Raw genomic sequence first — 23,748 nt, forward strand, 5'->3', positions numbered from 1 at the left:
ATAGAATCGACCGCAAAACTGTAGGACTATTTCTGCTGTTGAGACTAGAGTTCTGAGCAGTTTTTCATTCGTACATTCCGCCGAAATGTTTGGTAGTCCTCCGAGGAATCCTGCTTCAAAAGTTTTGGCAGTGGATTCGTTTTTAGCGGAACCCCCTCTAGCCGTGCTACAGAGCGTGAGAGATCTGCCCCAGCTATGGTGGTCGGGAGCAGCGCGCTCGACAGATGGCGCTATATCGCATATCTCCTATTGCTGCTCAGAAACAATACGCTTGTATTATAACTTCTGATGTAACTCTTCAGTTGCACTGCAAACATTCCACACAGCCAGCGAGAGAGAGAAATAGGAAGAAAAATAGTACTGTAGAGATTTTGGCGTCGACAAAACTGCTCTTATCGCATGAATGGCAACCATTCTTTTGGCATTCAACTACAAACACTATGCACACGTCTTCTTATTGAAAGCATGAAGACAGTAGAAAACAAGCATCATTTCAATGTGTTCCGGTATAAAATTCTGTCGCCTATCACTACGAACTGTCCTACATGATGACTACCGATGAGATCTCCAACGAGGACGACCTATTTGATGATGCATGCCTGTACAAACACAAGGACTCGCGAGAGATATCGTCGTGAACAGAAGGAGCCGATGCGTAGTCGGGAGCGACGGCTCAATCTCCTTTGAATAGACAGTTGCGCATGATCATATGTTCAAATTACTGGGCATTTCCCCCACTGAAATACAAGACTTTGACAGGACCAGAGCACCAGTTGAAATTAAAATACGTATTTCGAATTAACGGGATCGCACTTGATATTCTCAGACAGCTCGCAAATACCTGTTATACTCCCTGACTAAATTTAATACGTTTTTTCCGTTATATTGTGCTTTTTCAGCTCCTGTTGTTGGCAAGTAAACTTCACTAAATAAAATACAATGAGCATTCATAAAATGCATTTGTATTTGCATAAACTTGTAAAATACACATCAACCTCCCACTCACGTATGAAGTGTGGTGTGCTCTAATCAAACATTAGTGACATATTAAGCAACATAGTTGAGCTTGAATTAAAGCTCAGCATGCACAGAAGTAAATGAAGCTGGTAGGTAATGCCTTGATCTGTCACGCAGCACCATGCTTCTTGATTACACAGCTTCACAACCTGGCTGAGAGAAATTGAAAAGGAAAAAAAAAATCATTCACTTGACTCCAGTTTGAAATGCATGGCTGATGATGAAGCATGCAGTACTATGTACCACGATTTGACAATTTCAAAATATATGTCCCTCTGTGACCTTGATAGTCTTTTGAAGCATGAGGGTACAAAATCACATGCAGGGACAACTTTCATCTTGGCTTAACACAAAAGAGTAACAGAAAATGATTAACAAGGCAATGATTTGATGCAATGTACAGGTTAGATTAAAGGGGCACTAAACAGGTTTACAAGGTGGACTTTTTGCTAATGCATTGTCCTATGTTGCCGGTGGTGAACGTTTTCCAAAAATTATTGGCATAAAAAGTAAATAACGGCTCTAAACCGACACAATATTCGCTGCACCCTTTCGTGCTCATGTTCCGCCCTCCGATGCCCTGCCAAAAATAGCCACATATCATTTTGACGTCGCGCTCCATCAACCAGACAAAATACGAGATGCTTATACATTGCTTTACTGTAATATCGGGAAGTGAGGTAAGCATCTCTCCACTTTCAAAGCACAAGATAGCCAGTTTAAACTGTACCAGATGTCCACAATGTTCCATATCATGTGTGCATTGTATCTTCAGCGCGGTATTGCTCCACGAGTTCACCGCAGTGTTCCCACGACCGGTTCTTCCCATGCACCGCAGCTTGTTTCAACAAGACCCGTCATTGACTAGGAGCCCGAGATCTCCCCGACCTCCAGTGGTTGAAATGGAGATTTATGGGTACCAAACATCTCTGTCAAAAGCCCTTTACGCTGCGCTCCCACGTCACGGGGTTATGGCATTTTGAATATGATAAGATCCTTTCACTCTTGGCTCGCCTCTTCCTCACCCGATTTCGCTATGACGTAATGCCGAGTGCGCAACGGAAGTGCGTATTTCCCGTCCTCATGACGACACCTGTAAACAGGGACGCGGCACTGAGAAGTGCTCGGAACGGAAGCAGGAATAAATGGAAGCGCTATGACGTAGAGCCACAGAGCAACCGGTCAAAGCATCACCTTTTGCCTATTTCATGAAGCTGCTCGGCACCAATTGGCACGGTTGGCACGATCAGCGGAGGGCTCAAAAATGGGAGATTTTTAAAACATAGCATAAAAAATATTAGGACGCGAGAGGTGGTACTTTGCGTACGAAGTGTGTGAAGTGAGGCGTACAGACCCTGCCAGAGACAAAGTTCTATCCATGTGTTTTCTCAAATCCTCAAACTTTACAAACCCTTGTCATGTTCAAGGGTTACGTTCAGTACAGGGACAGTCAATTGGTCAGTTGGCAACATACAAGGGGTGTTCAAGTCAAACCGGGACTTTCTGTCTCCTGAGTGTACAAATGGCTCACGCTACTTCTTTTTTGTCATTTTCACACGCGACAGGCATTCGCGTTCACCACGTGGTGGTCCAAAGTTTGTGCAAAACAGAAGACACGTACTGGACAAGATGGATGACCGACAACGAGGTGAGCTCGAACAGCGAATAATCATGAAGTTTCTCGTGAATGAAGGCGTAAAGTCATCTGAAATTCACAGAAGACTTCAGGTTCAGTATGGCCACGATACACTTAGCCGCAGCAAAGCGTTTGAGTGGTGCAAATGGTTCCGAGACGGCCGTACATCAGTGCAGGATGATCCCGGACGGCTCAGAGTCCAGTGTCAGAGTTCCTGAGAACATCCAACTTGTGGAGCGCCTGATCCTGAAGGACCGACAGATAACATGTCTCGAACTGGCTCGAAAGACGGACATTTCTGTGGGAACGTTGAACACCATCATTCATGAAACCCTCCAGTTTCTGAAAGTTAGTGCCCGTTGGGTCCCAAGGCAGCTCTCCGTATTTGACAGGCAGAGAAGACTGGAAATCTTCCAAGACCTAAGGTACCGTTTCGACACTGAAGGACAGCCGTTCCTTGATCGGATCATCACGTGCAATGAAACGTGGGTGCACCATTTCACTCCTGAGTCTAAACGCGCGCGCATCAAAACGGTGGAAGCATCTGGGCTCGCTAGTTCCCAAGAAGTTCTGAAGCACCCTGTCTGCAGGTCATGGCCACGGTTTTCTGAGATAAGGCTGGCGTTGTTCATGTTGATTTTCTGCCCAGTGGTACCACCATCAATAGTGCATATTACTGACAGGTTCTCAGGGGTGTGCATAAGGCGCTGAAGCAAATGTCGCCGGGCATCATCACCAAAGGAGTCTTCCCCCCACAGGACAATGCACACCCGCATCTCACGACACGCACCTTACACGAACTTGGCTGGGAGTTGCTGCCACATCCCCCTTACAGTCCAGACCTCGCCCCCAGCGATTTCCATCTCTTCGGGCCACTGAAGGCGTTCCTTGGGGGCCGCCACTTCAGCTGCGACGACGAGGTCAAGAATGCGCTCCGATCATGGCTGCTACGCGCCGGTAAGGATTTCTACGCTACTGGCATTCAAGCCCTCGTGAAACGCTGCGACAAGTGCATTAGTGCAGCTGGAGATTATGTTGAAAAATAAAATTTAAAATAAAAAATTACAAATAAAATTTCTCGCCTGTAAGTTCATTTTACTTTTGCGAAAAATGAAAAGTGCTGGTTTGACTTAAACACCACTCGTAGATACAATGCACAGAACTTTCCTGTAGTACATAATTTAATTCTATGTTTATAAACATATCTGTACACATTTCTAATGAGCTAATTGTCACCATTACCCATTTTCCATTTGTCTTCACTCTACAGGTGCTCACATTTGTAACTGCATGTGTTTTGTTTTGGTGTCCAGCTTGGGCATGTGTCCCAAATTTTATTACAGTAGACTCTCATCAATACAAGCCCGGAGGGACCGCAGATTTTTGTTTGAATTATCAAAAGTTTGAATTAGCAGTATTTTGCCTAGACACATGCTGCATGACAAAATTATGATTCCTTATGTATGTAACTGCACATATAAAGTAAATTTTTCAATGTTTCCTAAACACGTCTATCACGGTATCATCAATGTCCTCACTTGAAGTTGAGAACGAAACTTCAGTACTTCCAATACTCAAACATAGTTTAGTCGAATATTAAAGGGTCAGCTCTTGCAACGAGTCTCAAGCGGAGCGTTCAGGTCGGTTGCAGTAGCGCACAAATAAGCTCTGCCTTTTCACAAGCGCATGGTGCCCCTCTCCACATGCACCATGTCGGGAAAGGCCTTAGTTTTAATACAGTACTAAAATGTGGGGAACATCGGGCATTCGAGAGAGACGCAAGTCCCAAAGCCACACAGGTTTCAAGCTAGATGAGCGCAGCCAAAGTTGTTGAAGGCGGAAATACGCATTGGTTGTATGGAGCGTTTACGGTGCCAACAGTTATGTCCGAAAAATCAGTCGGTGGCTGTATTTCCCTCGTGAAGACAATGTGCAGCACACGTGAAGTAACCCAGTGAGGAAGCAGGCAGTGGCAGACGATGTCTGTGTATGGGCAACCTAAGCAGCCAAAGTTTTGTTTTATGCAGGCATTTTGTGCTCGCGCATTCGGCGTATGGTTCACGGTGCCCCGTGAAATCGTGTAACCATTGAAAAACAGAAGTCGCACTCGCACTTCGCGGCATTTTGTCGCTTCCTGCAGGTAGAAACACGTTGCGAACGAATGAAAAGTTTGAAGTAAGCAAAGGGAGCATTCGAATTAAGAAGGTTATCATTACATTGAAAATATTGCGGGCGAAACAAAAATTCGAAATGTGTTTGAAGTAACCGAAAGTACAATTATTGGGTATTACAATTACAAGTATTGGGGGTCTGAATTTTTGCGAGTCTACTGTTTTTCTCGCAAAATTTTTGTGAGCACACATTTGTACCTGCCTCACTACACACATTACATCCACCATGCATGTCGTGAGGTATTCAAGCCTACATTACACGAGATAAATCACATCTGCAACACTTTGTTGCGTTCATCTAGTACAAAGCAATGTCCCATCTTTCTTGCATGTGTATTTCCCATGGGTACCTGAGATTTTGTAAAATGCTGTGTACAGCTATGTGAATGATATAAACCTTGCAGGTGCCTTGTTCTGATATTCACTTTGAGCTAGCTTCACCATTTGTACACTGCTAACCCTCACTTTTCTTTTTCGTTGAAAACAAATTGAAGTTTGGAAGCAATACAAAGACCTAGGAGCATACCTGCAGAAAGTGGTGTACTTTCTTCTGGGCCATACTGTGGCCAGATATTAAGTATGCTTCCCTTGCCCGCAGTAGTCGGCATAACTTGGGATGCTTCAGGAGCTTGCAGCAATGTATGGCTCATACTGTCTGCATGATGTTCGTAGCCGTCCCAGAAGTCCTTGTGCCAGCGGCCCAAGCTAGCCCATGCCCAAGCTGCAGCCTTCCCCAAAGAGGTGGTCACACCTTTGACTGCATTGCACAAGTTGTTACCCAAACTGCAGAGCTCTGCTTCTCCCCACTGGCTCCTGGGAAACACCTGGTTAAGAGCAGACTAGTTACTGAATACAAATGTTACCACTACTACACATCATGAGGAACAGTGCATAACTTTTCTAAAAAATAAAAAAAAAACACTGAATACAATATAACTACTATTGCTCAGAGCACCAACGATATTTTTCTTTTTGAGTAACACCAATCGAATGAGTGCATAGTCTGTTCACTATTTTCAAAGCTGGTATAAGTCAACGTCTGAAACTACAACCACCTCTGATGTTTTGATGCTGGTCAACGCGCAATTTCTGAACAATTAACGTTCCTGGAAGAATCGTTCAGAAATCGAGGATTGGAATTGGCACGGGGAAGTGTCCTGTCCCAGAGGGCACCGTTGATATCGCGACGAAATTTGTACACAGAGAGTTGACTATACACTGTGATGGAAATGATACGTGGTTAACTCTAAAACTGAGTTGGGGAGGCCATATATAGATGAATTTATAGTCTGTAAACCCTAGGGTCAAGGCCCACTATCAAACAGTGTTTCCACAACACCAATTTGAAGCATTTTCCATGAGTTTGAAGCGAAGACCGGATTTCTACAGTAAACACAACAACACAATCTTCTCATAATGAGTCACAGTTTGCATTTGTGATCACACTATATTGTGCAAGTTCATAATCATGTTAGCATGTTATCTGCTAGCTACCAATAGAAATGTTCAAAGCTACACCAGTTGCATGCAGCAGTTGCTGGAATGTTCTAATATCAAATTGGAAAATTGGAAGATCTATTTTACTTAGTGCAGAACCTGGAAAGCGAATTGAAAAAGGCAGGAGAATGGTTTGATTAAGTAACCTTGGCCATGTAAGCAATATTACCTGGAAGGGCTCAATACCAAATGGAACTTTGCATGGAACTTTGAATGGAAGTTTTGCAGTACAAGGAATGTGTCTCCCTCACATTACATATTTGTTTATTTCACATGCATTTACCATTACATTTGAGCTATTTCAGAGCTGGACTAACTAATACACTAAACTACTAACCAAACCCTAACTAAACTAACCCAATAAACCAGCTAAAAATATTGTTGTCATTTATATTTTTTTCTACTTAGTTGGCCTACTGTTACAACACAAAAGCATGGCTTACAAGAGCTGACAAGGAGTTGCAACTCAGCTGAAATGCCAACAATTCTGCAAGAAACAACTGACTTTTATGTAACTGCACTGCTGCAAACGTAGCTTCCGTTGAAACAACTCTTTGTGCAACCAAAGTCACTCCTCCGAATAACTGCTAGCTGAACACTCAGCATCAAGCATCATGCGTCGACCGGTAGTGCAGTGTTGCCAACAGTTTGCTGCAAAAAAATGTTTCTTTAGGAGCATGCTTCAGGAGCTTACAGACATCCATTTAAGGAAGACATCTAATGATTTGAAGGAAGTGGTACAAGTTGCTAAGAGAACAGGCAGCTACAGCCTTCTGTTCCATAGTGTCGATGTGGACATACGCCACACGAACAGTGCCATGAACAGTGTTCCCGTGTACAGTAGTGTAAATTGGATATTGACATGGGAAACAACTGTTAGAGCGAAGAAGAATGTGTTAAGTACGCAAATTATTTTTGGCTACGCGTGGCAAAATGTCTGTTATGTGCCCCTTTGTAGGTATGCGATACTGTCTGTACGAGAAAATCTGCCCAAACAACACGATTTGGGACCTCCTATACACGAGTGCAGATGGGAACCAGATCAGAGCCAATGGTAGGTGACATGCAGTACAGAAACCCATCGTCCCAGGGGAAAATACTCAACTATTGCAATGCAGCCAATGAAACACAACACAGACAAGCCACAACTTTCAACAAACTTTTACTCACAGTGAAAACCAAAGGTACAACAAAGCAACGCTTGGCAGAAAAAATACAGGCTTCCCCATTCATTGGTTCCTTCCCTCCAATCCATCTCCCTTGTACCCGAACGAAACAGAGCTATTGATAAGCTCAAGCTGTTCGCCCATCAAGGCCCCTGTCAGTTCAGTAACACACATTTCACCGCGTTGTTTAAACACGGCAGTCTCCACCACATGCCTCACGTGCACGTCTCATAATCAACGAATCACATCTATCGAATCTAATGCTGGCGCGCAACCGCACTTCTGGACATGACGTGCCAAATGGGACTCACTGATATCGATTTTTTTTACCTTACCCCAATGCAAGCACAGCCTTTCATTAACGTATTTCCCTAACGTACGTTTTTCCACAAGACAATGGAGTGGAATCAGTGTTGTACATATTGCCGTTACCGTAATCGATACTTTGTTCGGTATTGAAATGCAGATTGCGATACTTTTTTAGATCAGTATCGGAAAAGTATTTCCTTTACAAATGTATGGTAACACGATCTCCGTATCGTTACCAATACTTTTTTAGTGTCCCACCCTTTCTGCACCAACCATATTTCTTACTCTTATTCATTGTCACTGGTCTGCCTAGTGCTTGACAAGAAGCCTGTGGACATGCCTACATGCTAACGGGAAGTATACCAAATTCATTTCATTTGTTTTTTGTTTTTTTTTGTCTACGAGCCTTGAGGAAATAACCACACTGGGCACAACAAAAGAGTTGAGGTAAATGAACAGAGGTCAAGTTCTTGACAGTGCGCTCAGGATTCCACTGCTAAGCTGCTGTGTCACACTGAGTCACGCTGCCATATACAGTGTACTGTGCTCTTGATAACTTCGGATAACTTACAAGACCAGAATTTTCGCAGTTTCCACTGCATGGCTATTTTGTAGCGACACAAGTATTTCCTGCGGGCACTGCGCTTCGGTTCAGTCCATTGAAAAGCTGCGCATTCGGAATATGGCTTGTTGTTTGGGCGCCCCGTTGGCTTTAAAGATGCGGAAGTGTATATTTTTCTATATATGAATTGCGTTTCATAAGGCTTAGAGATAAAACAGAGCAAAAACCAAAGTCAGCAAAGGGTGTGCCATCAGGAAACTTCTGCGATACCGGAGGGGCTACATGCGATTCCTAGTTTGTTTAATCATATATCGAACATATGTTCTATGTATGTTTTTTTTATGCACACGTGATGTAGCGCAAAGTTTTTGCAGTGTGGCGCAACAGACTATAACATTACGGCTAGTATTCAATGAACTGTTGAGGGCATGACACGCTTTCGTTCACGCTTTCATCTGTCACTGTTTCCCATGTTCACCGTTCTCACTTCCAATTAAGTACAGCCGTTCTTGACTACCAGAATATTCCTGTCACATACGAACACATACAAACAGTTAAATTTGTCTCACAGGAAGGCTTGCTAGTGTTGCAGTGAAAAAATGACTGCTTTACAGAATAAAATAAGTACACCTGTTAAGCAAGGATCCCACACTCTAACAATAATATCAACAGCATCATTATTACTTATTGTTGTTAAGAGTTCATGGTAGAACAAGTTGTTAGCTCATAATGCCCCATACTTGGATTTTTTCATGATGGTCTTCGCTGGAAGCAGTCCGCCCACCGACTGGCATAACAGGGCAAAGTTACACTGACCAAAGCGCTCAGCGGAACCAAAGAAAAAATGTTTGTTATCACTAATCCACAATATAGAATTTAAAATGCTCGCTAACTCTGATACATTGCATGAACAAGATTTTCATCATTTCATTTTCGGCGTTGCTTACTCAAACTTGTTTGTGCCGTGCACACTAGGAATTTGGTAGTCTGCGATGAAGACCGGGCAGTTCGCTGTGGATCCTGAGTTAAAATTCGCTTGAAATTTAAACGATGACGACTATTACGGTGAGCTTAATTGGTGAAAGCATTGTCTGTTGTGTACACATTTTGCATTGAAATGTGTAATGATTTACTAATGAAACATCTTCGAACTTGAAATAACTGTTTGGCGGACGCGGGCAAAATTAACTCGTTATTAATTTCCTTGACACACTTTCCTTAACACAATTTCCTTAACACACTTTCCTTGTGAGCAAATACGTAAAACAGTGTGCATCAACATGAGAGCAGTTACGAATTCCCGACGCCTTTCAAGAGCTGCGAGAACTCTGTGCAGCTGGTGTACATGCAATGCAAGTAGGCCTTTTGCCTTCATTCGCATTACAAATCTTGTCCAACTGGACATTTTGCTTGCGTTAATTGTTCGTAGAATCAACCACAGAGCAGTGCCATCTAGATAAATATATGTTGTTGATTGAGAGTGATTCAGACTGTACAAAAATAGCACAAACCAATATCGCGCCCACAGGGAACTTGCATTCTGACAGCTTCACACGGAACCCCGTCACCGAACATGCCCGCAGGTGGCGCGCTGTGTCGAGAGTACAGGGAGAGTCTCATTCGCGCTGGTTCGTAGCTAAAATTCTGGTCTAACTAGTGTTAGACACTTTTAGTGTGCACTAGTGTTAGACACTTTAGTGTAGACACAGTCACTAACTCTAGTGTCTAACGACACTAACGTACACTGACACTAACATAATTGGCATATCCGCTTCTGTCAGCTGCTGGAGAGACCACGGCCTGCTAGGATAACAGAATAAAGCTTTGAGAACCAGCTATTCATAAAAGTCGAGCAAAGTCTCCAAGCTACTCCAAACTACTACCAAGCAAATATGCCGTCGTTTTGCTGCAAGAACTGTCTTCTAATTTGCTATTACACAAACGTGGTGTTCACGTAAGCGAGATTTTGATGTTGCATCTCCTTTGTATTTCCAACAAAAGTACCGGGCAAAGTATCGTGTTACTTTCTTTCAGTAACAGTTGCGGAACTCAGTTACTTTAAGAAAGAAGTATCGATATCGGTATTTCAATACTTTTTACTCAAGTAACTAGTACTATAGGTATCGCGATACCATATTTCGGTAATGGGTACGACACTGACTGGAATACACTATGCCTCCTACACACTCAAAGAAAATTGCTCTCTGTAAAGGACACCACATGACAAAGGACACTACAAAAGGACATGTCAAAGAACACCCATTCTCCCCAACCTTCCCAGGCAATGATCCTTACCTTTTACTGAAGGTTATTATATCTCAACCATACCATACCTTTCCAGCATTCTTAAGGGAGGGTCACACCATATACATATGGGATCATCACCTGTTTAAGTTCCACCCCATTACTACCCTCAGGAAAGGCAGACCTTTTCACGTACCCTGTCTGGGCGCACGTCATGAAGCCCCTGCCAGCGAGCGTGATCCTAATCATGAACTTCTGAAAACCCGTTGCATGGTGTGCCTTGCACGTTGCAGGCCACCGTTCTTTGGGAGGTCGCACAGCCTTATACCCCTGTCAGACGGGCACATATACGGCCTTAACCGTCACGACCGTAAATGCATACTGTCATTAACTTCCTGCCAGACGGTCAGCAATAAGGCCTTTGCGACAAAACTGAGGTAGAAGGGCAATGACGTTCCCGCGAGACAGTCTACGGCATTCCATCGAAACTGCCCAAGCCTCGTTACCAAGCACACCATAAACAGGGTTTAGCACGTTTAATTCAGTTCGAAATAAAATGCTTTTTACCCAACGTAATATTGTCATCTTTTTGTTTTTCATGTTTTTCTGCATTTCTGCACTTTGCTTCGCTTTTTATCCAATCCGTACAAGAGCTACGTTTGTAATTACACCCTCGAACCACTGCACGCGGCATGGCACAGTGTCGTCTGCATCCAAAAAGTCAGACGCCACTCAAAAAAATATCCAAAGCACTTAAAAGCAATTATAGTTTGCTGTTGTATTTTGGAAATACCAACAAAACGTTGTTTTCGTGTACTTTCAGTAAGAAAAAGCGTGATTTCGCTACATTACATTCAACGTTCACAGACTTGTTTATCGACGTGGACATCAGCAACAAAATGCCTTCATGGATACCGTCTGGCAGCTCCTCAGAGCTTAGGGCCGTATGTAACTTACGGCCATTCCTTAATGCCGTAACTTTAAGGGCCGTATATATGCCCGTCTGACTGAGGTATTATCTCACCGAAAGGAGCAACCGGCACATGGAGTTCAGGATCGGAGGCTTCGATGCTCGGAGAGATCGTAGAGATGAGAGAGTCCCCACCCGTTGGCAGGGCAGGAGAAATATATGGGGTTCCCACAGCATAGAAATTTTACGGAGAGAGGATAGAAGGAAAGGAGGGGAGGGGGAATTGGAGGAGAGCAAAGAACTTTTACGGGGCTCTTCCCTCTCTCAATGTATGCGCTCGGGGGCAGACATATTGAATCAGCCGAGGGAACATCGCATATTTTTAGCTCATGAAAGCAGGTGCCATTCCGAAAACTGTTGGCAACACTCGTTCTGCTGCTTCCATTGGCTACGGACTTTGTAACTCTCCGCCCCTATGTCACTCTCCGGCTTGTAGCCAAGGCTGGTCGGGCTGGTCGAGGCAGCCGGGCAGCGGCAGAGACGGCGTGCCCATGTGGCATCCGTGTCCTGTTCGGGTTACCTCGTGTCTGTTTTTTTTTCTTTCTTTCAACTCTCAGGGTTTCATGAATTAGGTTGTGTGTTACTGTTCTGACAACATTTTTTGGCTTTATGTCTGGTGTATGCTTACCAGATTCTTTTTTTGCATGTGCCGCGGCAACAGTAGCTGTTTCCATATGGCACTCCCCTCGTCCGTATGTCCCAGTTTCTGAGGTTTCCTTCTAGCGTACTTCTTAAGATTTCTATCCTCCACAGGCTTGCCATCGGATCCCATTCGCGGTACGGGTTCAGTAGTGCAACCTCTTGCCATGTATCCTTCTTGCTGCCACTTGGAATATCAGAATCCTCTCTGGTATTCTCTCCAGACTCTCTTTCTTCAGACCTGCCTCCTACCTCAGAGTTGGGAATAGAGCAACTCCGACGGTCTTAGAGTATCCCACTGCAGTCGACGAGAGCAGTGAGGAGAGGAGGGTTCTGTGCAATGAAGCAGTGAGTTTTGAAAACAGCAATGATGATGTAGTCTTGATACTCTGAGGCCTCCAGGAACTCCTGCTTAAAGGCCTCGTCGTCGATTACCTCCTCAATGGCATTGTCGAGACCCTTGAGCTCTTCTTCCAGTTGATGAATGATGTTCACGGTGTCACCAACAGCTGCATCACCAGTGGCCTGTGGCACCTCTGACTTAGTGATGAGACAGATGATTGCGGATCGTAGGATGACACTGGTCTGCCGAAGACAATCCATCAGCTACAAAAGATGGCAGTCAGGCGACGAGGGCTGGGTTGTTCCTTCAAAAACTGATGAGAGTGGGTGGTCCCGGGTAACGAGAGTGGAACCTATCCCGGGTTTTGGCATCAAATGTTACAGGAAGGGCGGACACAACCGGACTCGATGACCCGTGCCCGTCAGGCCACAAGCAACTGATCAAGGGTCAGGTAGACCGCCACATGGCGACAACAGAGCATTTCTTTGAATCAAGGAAAACCCAGAGCTCTTACTCAAGCTGTTAACTAGCTGGATGACAGTGACACAGCACCTAGAGTAGACAGTGATCCCCAGAGCGATCTGACAAAAAACGGATAAAAGAGGGCCTCCAGTCTAGCCCTATGACAAAAAATCTTTACCTTGTCAACCAAAACCTCCTGTACGTCACAATGATAGTAAATATAAGACCGACGGAGACTCTGGTGGACAGTGGGGCCACCGTTAGTATTGTTAACCGAAAGCTAGTTTGTGCCGGAGAAGCTTTTCACAGATGACCAATCCATGTTCAAAAGTATGATGGGTACCGCTGCAAAATGCACGAGTGGACGACGGTTGATGTTGAGTACCAGAACCAGAGACAACCCGCACAAGTGTTGATTATGGACGAGGTGGACTACAATTTTCTGCTATCACGACCTCATTTTTTTAAAAATTCTGTGTTAGTGCCGCGGGAACGGCAGTGGTCATATTAAAAAGGGTTCACTGTAGTAGAAATGAAATTCAAAGGCTGATATTAAAAATGCATGGAGACTGCAACATGGGAAAATAGAAATGTGCCTGTTACCTTTCCCTGGTTGCCTCACAGTATCCCTTTGTATAAATTTTCACAGATGTGTATCAGCACATATCCTACTTTACATGAGGTATTAATTGAACCTCTGTATGCAATAAGGGGATAAGTCGAAAAATCCCAAACTGAGAAAAGGGGCCTGATCTGATTGTCCGTCCCACTGATGCATGCATTTCCGATTTTTTACACTCCTGTAGTGGGCCAATAAATTGCAACACAATCCTTAATTTTCCTGGGCAGGCACATACTGGTACGTACATGCCATTGCTGCAAAAATAGTAAAAAGGGGATAAGTCGACTTATCCCCTTATTGCATACAGAGGTTCAATTGTAGAAACAAGGTTAGATTACGTCACGTATTCGCTCTTTTGTATACATAAGGAGTTGGAATGTCAGTTATTACAACACCTGCACTATTGAATGTACTCATCTTCCTAATAAAAATAATCTTATATTTGCAGCACATATGCACACTGCCCAAAGGTAGCTCACTCCAGGTTAAATAAGTTGTGGACCGAAATAACATATTCTTGAAGTAAATTCCCAGAATCCTTGCTGCGATATACTAGAGTACAGAATAACATGTGTCAATATTACACAGTGCCGCTATAAATGTGCAAAAGTGACACGCGGTGAAATAACAGATCCTGGAATCCTAGCTAATCCCACAGCAAGACGGATTCTTAAATTATTTGTTTAGTTCTCCTACAAATAATACCTCTGCCACTGGCGTGTTGTGGTTACCTTAGGTGTTGTTGGCAAACGGAAAGAGTGAACTTGAGTCAAAACATGAATGCTTACCTGTAACGTGTCACACTCCACAAGTTAAGAAACGTGAGGCGACATATATAATCAGTCACAGGTTCCCAGAAATATGTGGATCCCAGAAAACAAGGCTGTGAACTTTCCAAGCTGGTCGAGCTTTCAAAGCTGTGGCTTTGGTCCAAATTTTTGAATGCGACTTTCTTCCACAACTTTTGTTCCTTTCCATAGGAGGAGAGCGGCTGTGCTGGTTTGGTTCATCTTCACATTCACCTCACTCCCTGCATCCTTTGCAGATAATGGAGGTCTGTCTGTCATGACGCTCTCTAACTATGTTCGTATTTGAACCTGTATTTGTATTTCGGTACTATGTTCTTTTGGCACTGTAGTATTTTAATTTACGTTAAACTAGGATTGTTGTTTTGAAACAAGGATCTTGGGAATAATTTATTTTAGCACAAGTGTTTCAGGAGTTTGTTTTGCTACTATGTTATTTCGGTACTCACCCCTTATATAATGTAGTGTGCAAAGTCTTGTCAAAGTCAAAAACATGCATAACAATAGCAGATACTGGTAACCATGCCTGCAAAAAGAATGCATCCAGAGCAGCTCCAAGGCTTGCCATTCCTTGCAGCCAGGCCCATGCCAATGAGCTGGTCAGCGTAGAGGGAGCAGAGGAATAGTAGGCACCGCAGGTGAGCAGCAATAACAGCCAGGGAATACTTCCACGCCACACCATCAGCAGCCCACACAACACCCCAAGGATCTGTGCTTCCGAGAACCATATATGGCTGCAGCTTTCAGCATGACTCCTGTGCATTACACAGTTTCAGTACTTGCCTTCAAGCACATTTGGTCACCAGAAACATAACTGACAACACTATTCTGTTTAAACCACTAAAAGCATAACGGTGGGGGTACGTAGACTGGAGACAAGAAAACTAAGCCATGCCTTCCAGACCAGTGAAGGTATGTTATAAAATAGGGTGGAGCCTATTGTGTATTGTATGTATGGATGGTAGTGCCCTTAAAATGTGCATCCCTTGCATTACATAGCTTAACTGAAGTTTAACTCAAGTGTTGCCACATCAGCTGTGGACAGTTTTTTGCCTAGCCCGAGTGGGGAATTTGTCAGCAGTGCATCAGCCCACAATGCTTGAGTGTGCTGTGTCAGAAGGTCATGTGCATCCTCATGGTATCCTCACGAGAGAGTGAAAGCCTCACTAGCTGAAGTCCAGATTACAACGTCTTCAAAAAAAAGTCTTCAAAGTCAGTAAACTGACAAAAATCAGATTATATATGGTTGTCCTTTCACATGAGATTATACAAAGTCCTTAGGTGTATAGAAGGAGCGTGGACTCAAATGTGGCCATACCAGCACTGGTCAGCTGTGTTGGCCTAACTGTGGAATCATCAACAGTGCACAGGCAGGACGTGGAATGGCACCAAAAGATCATGTGACCTTCTCTCTTTTATGTGCTTCAAAAGAAAACCACCTTATTCAGCAGACCTCATCTCACAGCTTTGTGTGGCAAGGTGTTCAAGAACGTCGAAGCACCATTACGTTAGTTACTGTTTCATGTGCCACTCTGAACTACATCCCCTGGCTTCACAATCCTACCTAGTTTATGCCAATGTGTTTCTAAAATACTCGCCATAAACATGCGTTACTGCAAAACATGACCTCATCCAGACACTGTTCCTTCAAGGTCACCCTCAGTCATCTCACCAAAGCTACTGACCATCCATCAACATAAGCCTGACAAGCAAGGAGAACTCCTGCGCCATTGTCAGGAGACTGATGCTGGTGCATGATTACATCACATACCCTTAGTGAATCTAGTGAACGCTTTCTGGTTCTTTCGATAACTAGTAGAAATAGGTTCACGGAGAGCTTTTACATTTTGCATAATGAATTTTGAATGACACTGACTTGTAGTACAAAATAATATAATTTTTGGACGGGCCTGGAGTGGCCCCTTGAAGCACTGTTACAACTCTCAGAGGAGCCTGGACACAGTAGTGCATGACCACGGCCCCTCGATCACTCTCTCTGCTTCGCTTGGGGCAGGTACGTTGGCAAAACTAGGCGTAATCAGCAAACCATAATCCCAAACGACATTGCTCCCCTGATTTATTGAAAGCAGGAGGCGTACGCCTTTTGTGACAAAAACGCATGCGCCCTGCACTTTCCACAATTCACAGGTCACAATGGCATTGTTCTGTGCAATGGTTGGCCTTCAGCGTGCTATGTGTAGAGTCAATGGCATAGCGACGGGGGAGCTACCTGCCACAGGCCGGCCCACCCAAACTGTGCGTATCCGAGAAGAAAATAATATATATATATATATATATATATAAGTGAAATAATAAGACGTGGACTACAGATTACAGGAACAGGACAGTGGCACTGTCAAAATGTCGACCATTCTTCTTTAATCTATGTGTTAAATTGCCCATTAAATAAATTAGTTTTTTTAACGTTCCTGTAATCTGTAGTCCACGTCTTATTATTTCACTTTTATTCAACTTCGTAGCCGTCTGATATATTAACCTATTTGTCCTATATATATATATATATATATATGGGGGGGGACAGGTTCAGTGTCGCAAAACTTCTTGCAGTTCCCGGCGTCTATCTAAGAGCAGCATTCGCGTATAGTTTTGAAATGATGAGCTTTTCAAACTATTTCCGATCTTGTGACGCGGTCTCACCAGTCATGACAGCCCATATGCAATTGCAGTCTTAACGTCCAAATACATGTATTGTATATTTTCACGTCTCACCTCGCTGCATGGGGTTGCATCATACCTTCTCCTCCTCATTATACCCGGAGTGGCGAGTTAAGGGTGAACGCACTGAGCCATGTTTATGTAAGTGTTTTTCTGGGAAACTGCACTGCACACATCAAAACCTTTCGCGCTATTCGGTAAAATGACACAAATGCTTTCATCAGACGTCTTAATCTGAATTGTTTTTGGATGGCCCTCTGTACTCCTTTAAGACTGCACAAGCACTTTGTTAAGTACAGTGGCTTACAAGTCACTTGCATATTTTTACCAAACCTTTTGCTCCCCCGTGTATTGATATGTAGGACAGGGGTTCCCTCGCAAAAAGAACAAAAAAGATGAGGTGAACAAAATTTCCAGGAAGAACATCAATGTAAGGTGAGGTGACCAAGAATTTCAGAAAAAGATCGAGGTAAGGTAAAGAAATTTTTCAGTGAAGAGGTTGAGGTGAGGAGATTTTTAAAAGGGACTAAGGTGACAAACCTTGCAGAAAAAAGATTGAGGTAAGATGAGGAAAATTCTAGGAAAAACTCTGGGTGCTAAAATCTCCATAATATTTTTCTTCCTATTCCTCTCACAGGCTCTGTGGAATCTTTGCAGTGCAACTGAAGCCACCTGATTGCCACTGAAGTGCACACGATAGAGTGGTAAGTTACTGTAAAGCAACCAATGCTTTCAACAAGTATTTTGAGTCTGTGTTTACACCAAACAGTGGAGATTTAACCGTGTCATTGCCACGCGACATAGACGATGTCTTGCATATTGACAAAGAAGGAATTTTAAATTTTAAATTAAGGATGGATGTTAAAAAATCACCAGGGCCTGACCAAATTCCTAACGAGTTTCTACGAAGGTACACCGACATGGTCTCCCAATTCCTTACTGTAGTGTTCAAAAAATCTCTTGCTGAGTGTCAAGTATGTACCATGTGATTGGAAGCGTGCCAGAGTGATTCCTGTCTATAAATCTGGCATCAAGCATGACAAAAAATTACAGGCCCATATCCTTAACCAGCCAATCCTGTAAACTTCTGGAGCATGTGGTGGCAAGGTACATAGAAGATTACCTTAACAGTATTGGTTACTTTTTTGTTAATCAGCACAGGTTTCGCAGGGGACTATCTACTACAACCCAGTTTGTTGAGGCAGTGCATGACTTTGCCAGCGCCTTAGACAAGGGACTACAAGTTGATGTTGTCTGTCTGGATTTTCGCAGAGCGTTTGATAAGATACCACACCAACAACTGATAGAAAAGTTGATTAGCACAGGATTAAATGCAACATTAATACACTGGGTTGCATCATTTATCACATAAAACGCAGCAGGTAGATCTACAGGGAAGCCAATCTGATTACGTCAATGTGTCCTCGGGGATTCCTCAAGGGTCCGTTTTAGGCCCATTATTATTCTTAGTATATATAAATGACATTAGTTCTAGTATTGATAGCCCAGTAACTATAGGACTGTTTGCCGACGACTGCTTAATATACTGCCCAATAAAAAATACTGATGATCAGATTTTGCTTGCTCGCTGTTTAAATAACTTAACCGAATGGTGCAACCGATGGGGTATGTATATAAATTGTCAGAAAACAGTTTTTTTGTCATATAACGAATAAGAAATGCTCAGCGGAGTATAATTATTCCATACAGGGTTGTACGTTAAGGCGGGTTTACTCGTTTAAATACCTAGGTGTGACTATAGCAGCTGATTTGAAATGGGATATTCATGTTAAACAAATTTGCTCCAAGGCACAAAGCAGACTATGGTTGCTAAAGCACAAGCTGAGCCTTAGTACTAGTAATGTTAAACTAACAGCATATAAGACAATGGTTTGCCCGATCCTTGAATATGCTGGTGTTGTGTGGCATCCGTACACCGCAAAATTAACAAATCGAACTGAGAGAGTTCAGAGAATGGCTGCACACTTTATCACTTCGAACTACATGAGATTAGATTCTGTGTCTGGCATGGTAAACATGTTGGGTTTAGAAAGCTTAGATGAAAGACGAAGGATGGCTCGAGCTAAATTTTTCTTTTTGCTCTACCGCAACCAGCTGGGTTCTGATAATACTAGGATCTACATACAACCCTTCTTATCTCGCCCTTTACGCTCAAAACACTGCAATGCCGTGGAACCCTTTGATGTAAGGACGGATATCTTTAAATACTCTTTTTTCCCGCACATAATATCAGTATGAAATGTGTTGCCTGAAAATGCCGTACGTGCAGAAAATCTAAGCATGTTCTTTAACCAGATGGGATGTCCTTCGTAACACATCTATAGGTTCCTTTTGTTATATTTTCTTGCTGTATTGTACTTAGTGCTCTGCTGTTGTTCTGATATCTCTTCTCTCACTTCATTTTGTTGTATTGTATTTACTGGTCCTTTATTTATTCATCTTCTTTTAATGGCAGTACTGTTATTGCTGTACACCTTGCATGGGACAAGATGTCCCCCCCCCCCCCCCCCCGTAACGGTCTGTAAAGACCAACAGTATTTGAAAATAAATAAATACATAATAACGCTGGTGGCATTGCTCTTAGTGCCGGTAGTGCAATATTGATCGTGTCTATTCCGAGAAAACTCGTGCCTTTTGGGGCCTTTTCTAGTGCCTTTTTAGGAGCCTAAAACAAGTGCTTTTGGTGCCTTAAAATCAGCTCCCTAGTCATGAGTTATCACAAGACACTGTTTCAACCAGCTGTATCGCACGCAGTTGAGTTATGACCTGCATGTCCAAAATAGTTGTTAAAAGTCATGAACAAGCAGTAGTCATAATTCATTGCTTAGCATTGTTTGAACCAGCTGTAATAGCACAAAGTCGAGTTATGACCCCTACGTCCAAAATGGTCCAGAATGTCATAATGACATGCAGTAGTAATGAATCATCGCAATACATTGGTTGAAGCAGCTGCAGTCGCCTGAAGGCGAGTTAGACCCATGTAATGACAAGTAAAATTCATTAATTTCTATGTAGCATATTGCAGAGAGCAATATTCATCGAATTTGTAGTCACAAGAAGAATGCAACAAATTTTAATGCAAATTTCAGTCTGACAGTGTATTATGAATATTGTTGCTTGGATTAAATTGGGTAGCACTAGGATTAAATTGGGTAGCACTAGGATTAAATTGGTTGGCATTTGGATTAATTTGGTTGACCACTGGATTAAATTGGATAGAGCTTGGATTAAATTGAGTGAGTGATTAAAATGAGCAGGAAAACCTGAACGCCTGTCATTATGAGCAGCAGACAAGAAAACAATGGAAGAAGAAATAAAGATAGGGGTGCCCATTAATAGAATTCAGAATATCAGAGGAGAGCAGTGGCAATGCCACCTAGATACAGAGGGCCTGCTTATTGCCTCCTCTCCCTCCTTCGCTACGTGGACATATAAAGTCAGAATTCATCTGCTACTGCGATTTGCCGTCCTGTGAATTGAAGAACTCGCAAATGATTACAGCTAACTTGGATCCTGCAGACCTAATCTGTAGACAAAAAGTGCAACACGCTTTCCAGAAAATCAGTCTTGAGAAAGATATGGGACCATTTTGTGCTTTATTTTAAAGTTTTCCCATTTAATACGCGGGGATGTTCAATCACTACTCGCAGACGACAGTAACCAATCACAAATGTGCTTTCAGCGGTTGTAGCCATGAAGATGAACCACCGTCGTCTGCGAGTAATGATTGAACGTCCCCGCATACTAAATGAAAAATTTTAAAATGAAGCGCAAAATGGTCCCACATCTTTCTCAAGGCTGATTTTTTTTTTGGAAAGTGCGTTGCACTTTTTGTCAACAGATCCAGGTCTACAAGTTCTAAGTTAGCTACAATCATTTGCGAGTTATGGAATTCGAAGAATGGTGAGTCGCAGTAGCAGATGAATTCTGACTTTATATGTCCATGTAGGAAAGGAGGCAGAGGAGGCAATAAGCAGGCTTCCTGTACCTAGGCGGCAGATCCGGGGGGGCATGTAGTACACGAGGAGCAGACAAAGGCGACAGACATGAACACTAACCAGGGGTGGACATATCTTTTTTCTTCATTCCATGTTAGCGCCCAGTGTGGCTGTGGGCGGCGTACAGATGGATTGATGGAAAGAGGACAGCAGGAAGGAGTATAGGACAGCGGGGAGGGGGTTAGTATGCGTCCTTGGCAGAGTTCAAGGGGAACTGTGGCAACATTCGTCTTGACAGTCTTCGGAAAACCCAGAGAGAACCTCAGACAGCACAACTGGTGGTAGGATTCGAACCCACCACCTCCCAGTATTCAGCACGACCTTGGTTACCACCAACGAGCGGGACGCCTTAACCCGCTCGGCCATGCCGCTGGTGCATAAAGTTTCTGTGCACGAATCGCATTGGTTTTTCTTCGGGGCGCACGGTATACATCCATGCGTGTTATACATCGGGCACTTTTCAAATTCCTGCAATTTTGGGGGCCACACATTACCAGTGGCGTAGCCAGGGACCGATCCACACAAATCATGGGGAGAAATTAAGAAAGATATACATGTACAGTCATGTCTCGCTTATCCGGAGTTCAGATATCCAGAAAACTCGTTATCCAGACTACATTACCGGGAACGAACCTGCTACCATTGGATTCTGTCTCGGTTATTCGGAATTCGTTTATCCGTATGCGGACAGCAAATACGGGGACCAGCGTTCCAGAACCTAGGTCATCCTGATTTGCTTATCTGGAAAAGTGTAAACATCCTCTGTCCCTGGCATGTGCTGTGTTCACATTGTTACGGAAAAGTGTCACGTCTCACAGAGACATTCTGTACACCTTGACTCTCCTTTCTTCAGAGGTCACTTTCTTTTGGTGTGTGAAGCACACGGTAGAGATGGTAGACGATACGCAGAAGAGGTGTCCTGCATACACCGGGCACAAGAAATCTACATGTGAACGTCAACGTCCAGGCTGTCCGAAAGCGTCACCTGTCTTTTGACCTATGCCAAAGAAATTTGCAAAAAGACAAAAACATGTGTCCCGGGACCAACTTTCTGATAAATTACCCTTCTTTGAACATCAGGGTGACGGAGCGGGTGCCGTGGCTGCGACCAAAATTTTGTCACACGCGTACCTACTAATTTCAAGCAGCTCACTTCGCATGGATTTTTGAAGTATCAATCTTTCCCTTGATTTCTTTCCTGGAGCTATGTCTCCCAAATTTTTCAGGTTTCCCCGGAAGTTGGTTCAGTTACCAGAAATGCGTTATTCGGCTGAAAAAGGACGCCTTCCGAGGTGTCCGGATAATTGAGACATGACTGTATATGAGGGGGGAGTCCAATTTCACGATCTCAAAAGTTCTTGCAGTTACTAGTGTCTATCTAAGCAGCATACTTGAAATTATGAGCTTTTCAAGCTACTTCATATCTCATGACGCGGCCTCACCGATCACAACAGCCCATATGTAAACGCATTATGAAACGTTCAAATCTTCTATATTTTCATTCCTCATCTCACTGTATGCGGGAAGCATACCATGTCATCATCACTCTTCCATAATTTATTATTGTTGTTGTTCGCTGTATGCAAATTTATGTGTGTTGGCATACCCAGGATCAGCGGTGTGTGGGGGGGGGGGGGGGGGGGGGGGTTGTAGTGGGTTTTCATATCCAGCCCCCCCACCCCCCCACCTTGGAGGTCTGGCTACGCCACTGAACACGACACGGTGCACACACAAGGGGATCTAAAACTAAAATGTAATGTCTGCTTATTATTATTTCATACCAAAAGCCAAATACCACAACAAATAACACAATAAGATAGGTACGCATAGTGTACAACTTGGAAACGCATGTGCGTGAAGATGTCCCTCCCCGAATTTTGATATGCAAATGAGCCGAAACTGAAAAAGTGCGCCTGAGAAGCGCATCACTTTCGCCGACGAAGGCTTATCTGGCCCGCAGGTCAGCACCTACTCCAATAACCTCCATTGCTCCAAATCATGTGGCCCTCTGACGTGAAATGTCACGTGCTGTCACGTGCTGACGTGCTGTCATTTTTCCACCCGCAATTTATTTGTATTGCGCGCCGACAGCCGACAGCAAGCGCATGCTCTGGTTCACCTTTGACCATGCACGGCGCCAAGACGGGAGAGGAGGCATTCAGGCGTCTCGAACCGCGCGGGCGCCGACGAGGTAGCGTTCCACGCGTTCCAGAAGTCTCTTCATATCGCGTTTGTTTAAAGGTTTACCTTTGCTTGTCGTCATGACTGAGTCCTTCCGTGACAGCATGGAGGCATCCGAAATTATACCAACATGCTTCCGGCGGTCTTTACGCGTCTTTCGAAACGTGCGGATTTTTGCGGATCAGATGCGGATGGTGCGTTTTGCTCAGCGGATCGGATGCGGATGTAAACTCTTGTGTATGGTGCGGATGCGTATAACTTGTGCGCGGATGCGGGTCGGATGCGGATGCCAAAAACCTCATCCGCGCAGGGCTCTAGGCTGTACCCCCTGCATTCCAGGTCGCCGCAGTTTCGGGTCATTTGCATGTAAAAATTCGGGGGTGGATATCTTCACGCATGTGCGTGTTTCAGGATTTTTTAAGCATGGA

The 23,748-nt window shown here is 43.8% G+C and overlaps 1 protein-coding gene across 2 annotated transcripts in view; it reads right to left on the reverse strand.

Moving 5' to 3' along the window:
- Positions 1-944: 944 nt before the first annotated feature.
- LOC135396524 (uncharacterized) overlaps positions 945-23,748 on the reverse strand; it is a 47,650-nt gene continuing 24,846 nt past the window's right edge. Inside the window, exons 2-4 of one of the 2 annotated variants that reach the window (XM_064627551.1) lie at positions 14,971-15,199; positions 5,351-5,648; positions 945-1,166 (exon numbers count right to left, since the gene is read on the reverse strand). In XM_064627551.1, coding sequence (XP_064483621.1) covers positions 1,150-1,166; positions 5,351-5,648; positions 14,971-15,199 — 544 coding nt within the window. In that variant the 3' untranslated portion in view covers positions 945-1,149. Of the gene's footprint in view, positions 1,171-5,350; positions 5,649-14,970; positions 15,200-23,748 lie in introns of both variants that reach the window. The other variant, XM_064627552.1, reaches the window with a different exon arrangement.

This window comes from Ornithodoros turicata, chromosome 6 (genome assembly GCF_037126465.1).
Source record: "Ornithodoros turicata isolate Travis chromosome 6, ASM3712646v1, whole genome shotgun sequence".
Lineage (NCBI taxonomy): Eukaryota > Metazoa > Arthropoda > Arachnida > Ixodida > Argasidae > Ornithodoros > Ornithodoros turicata.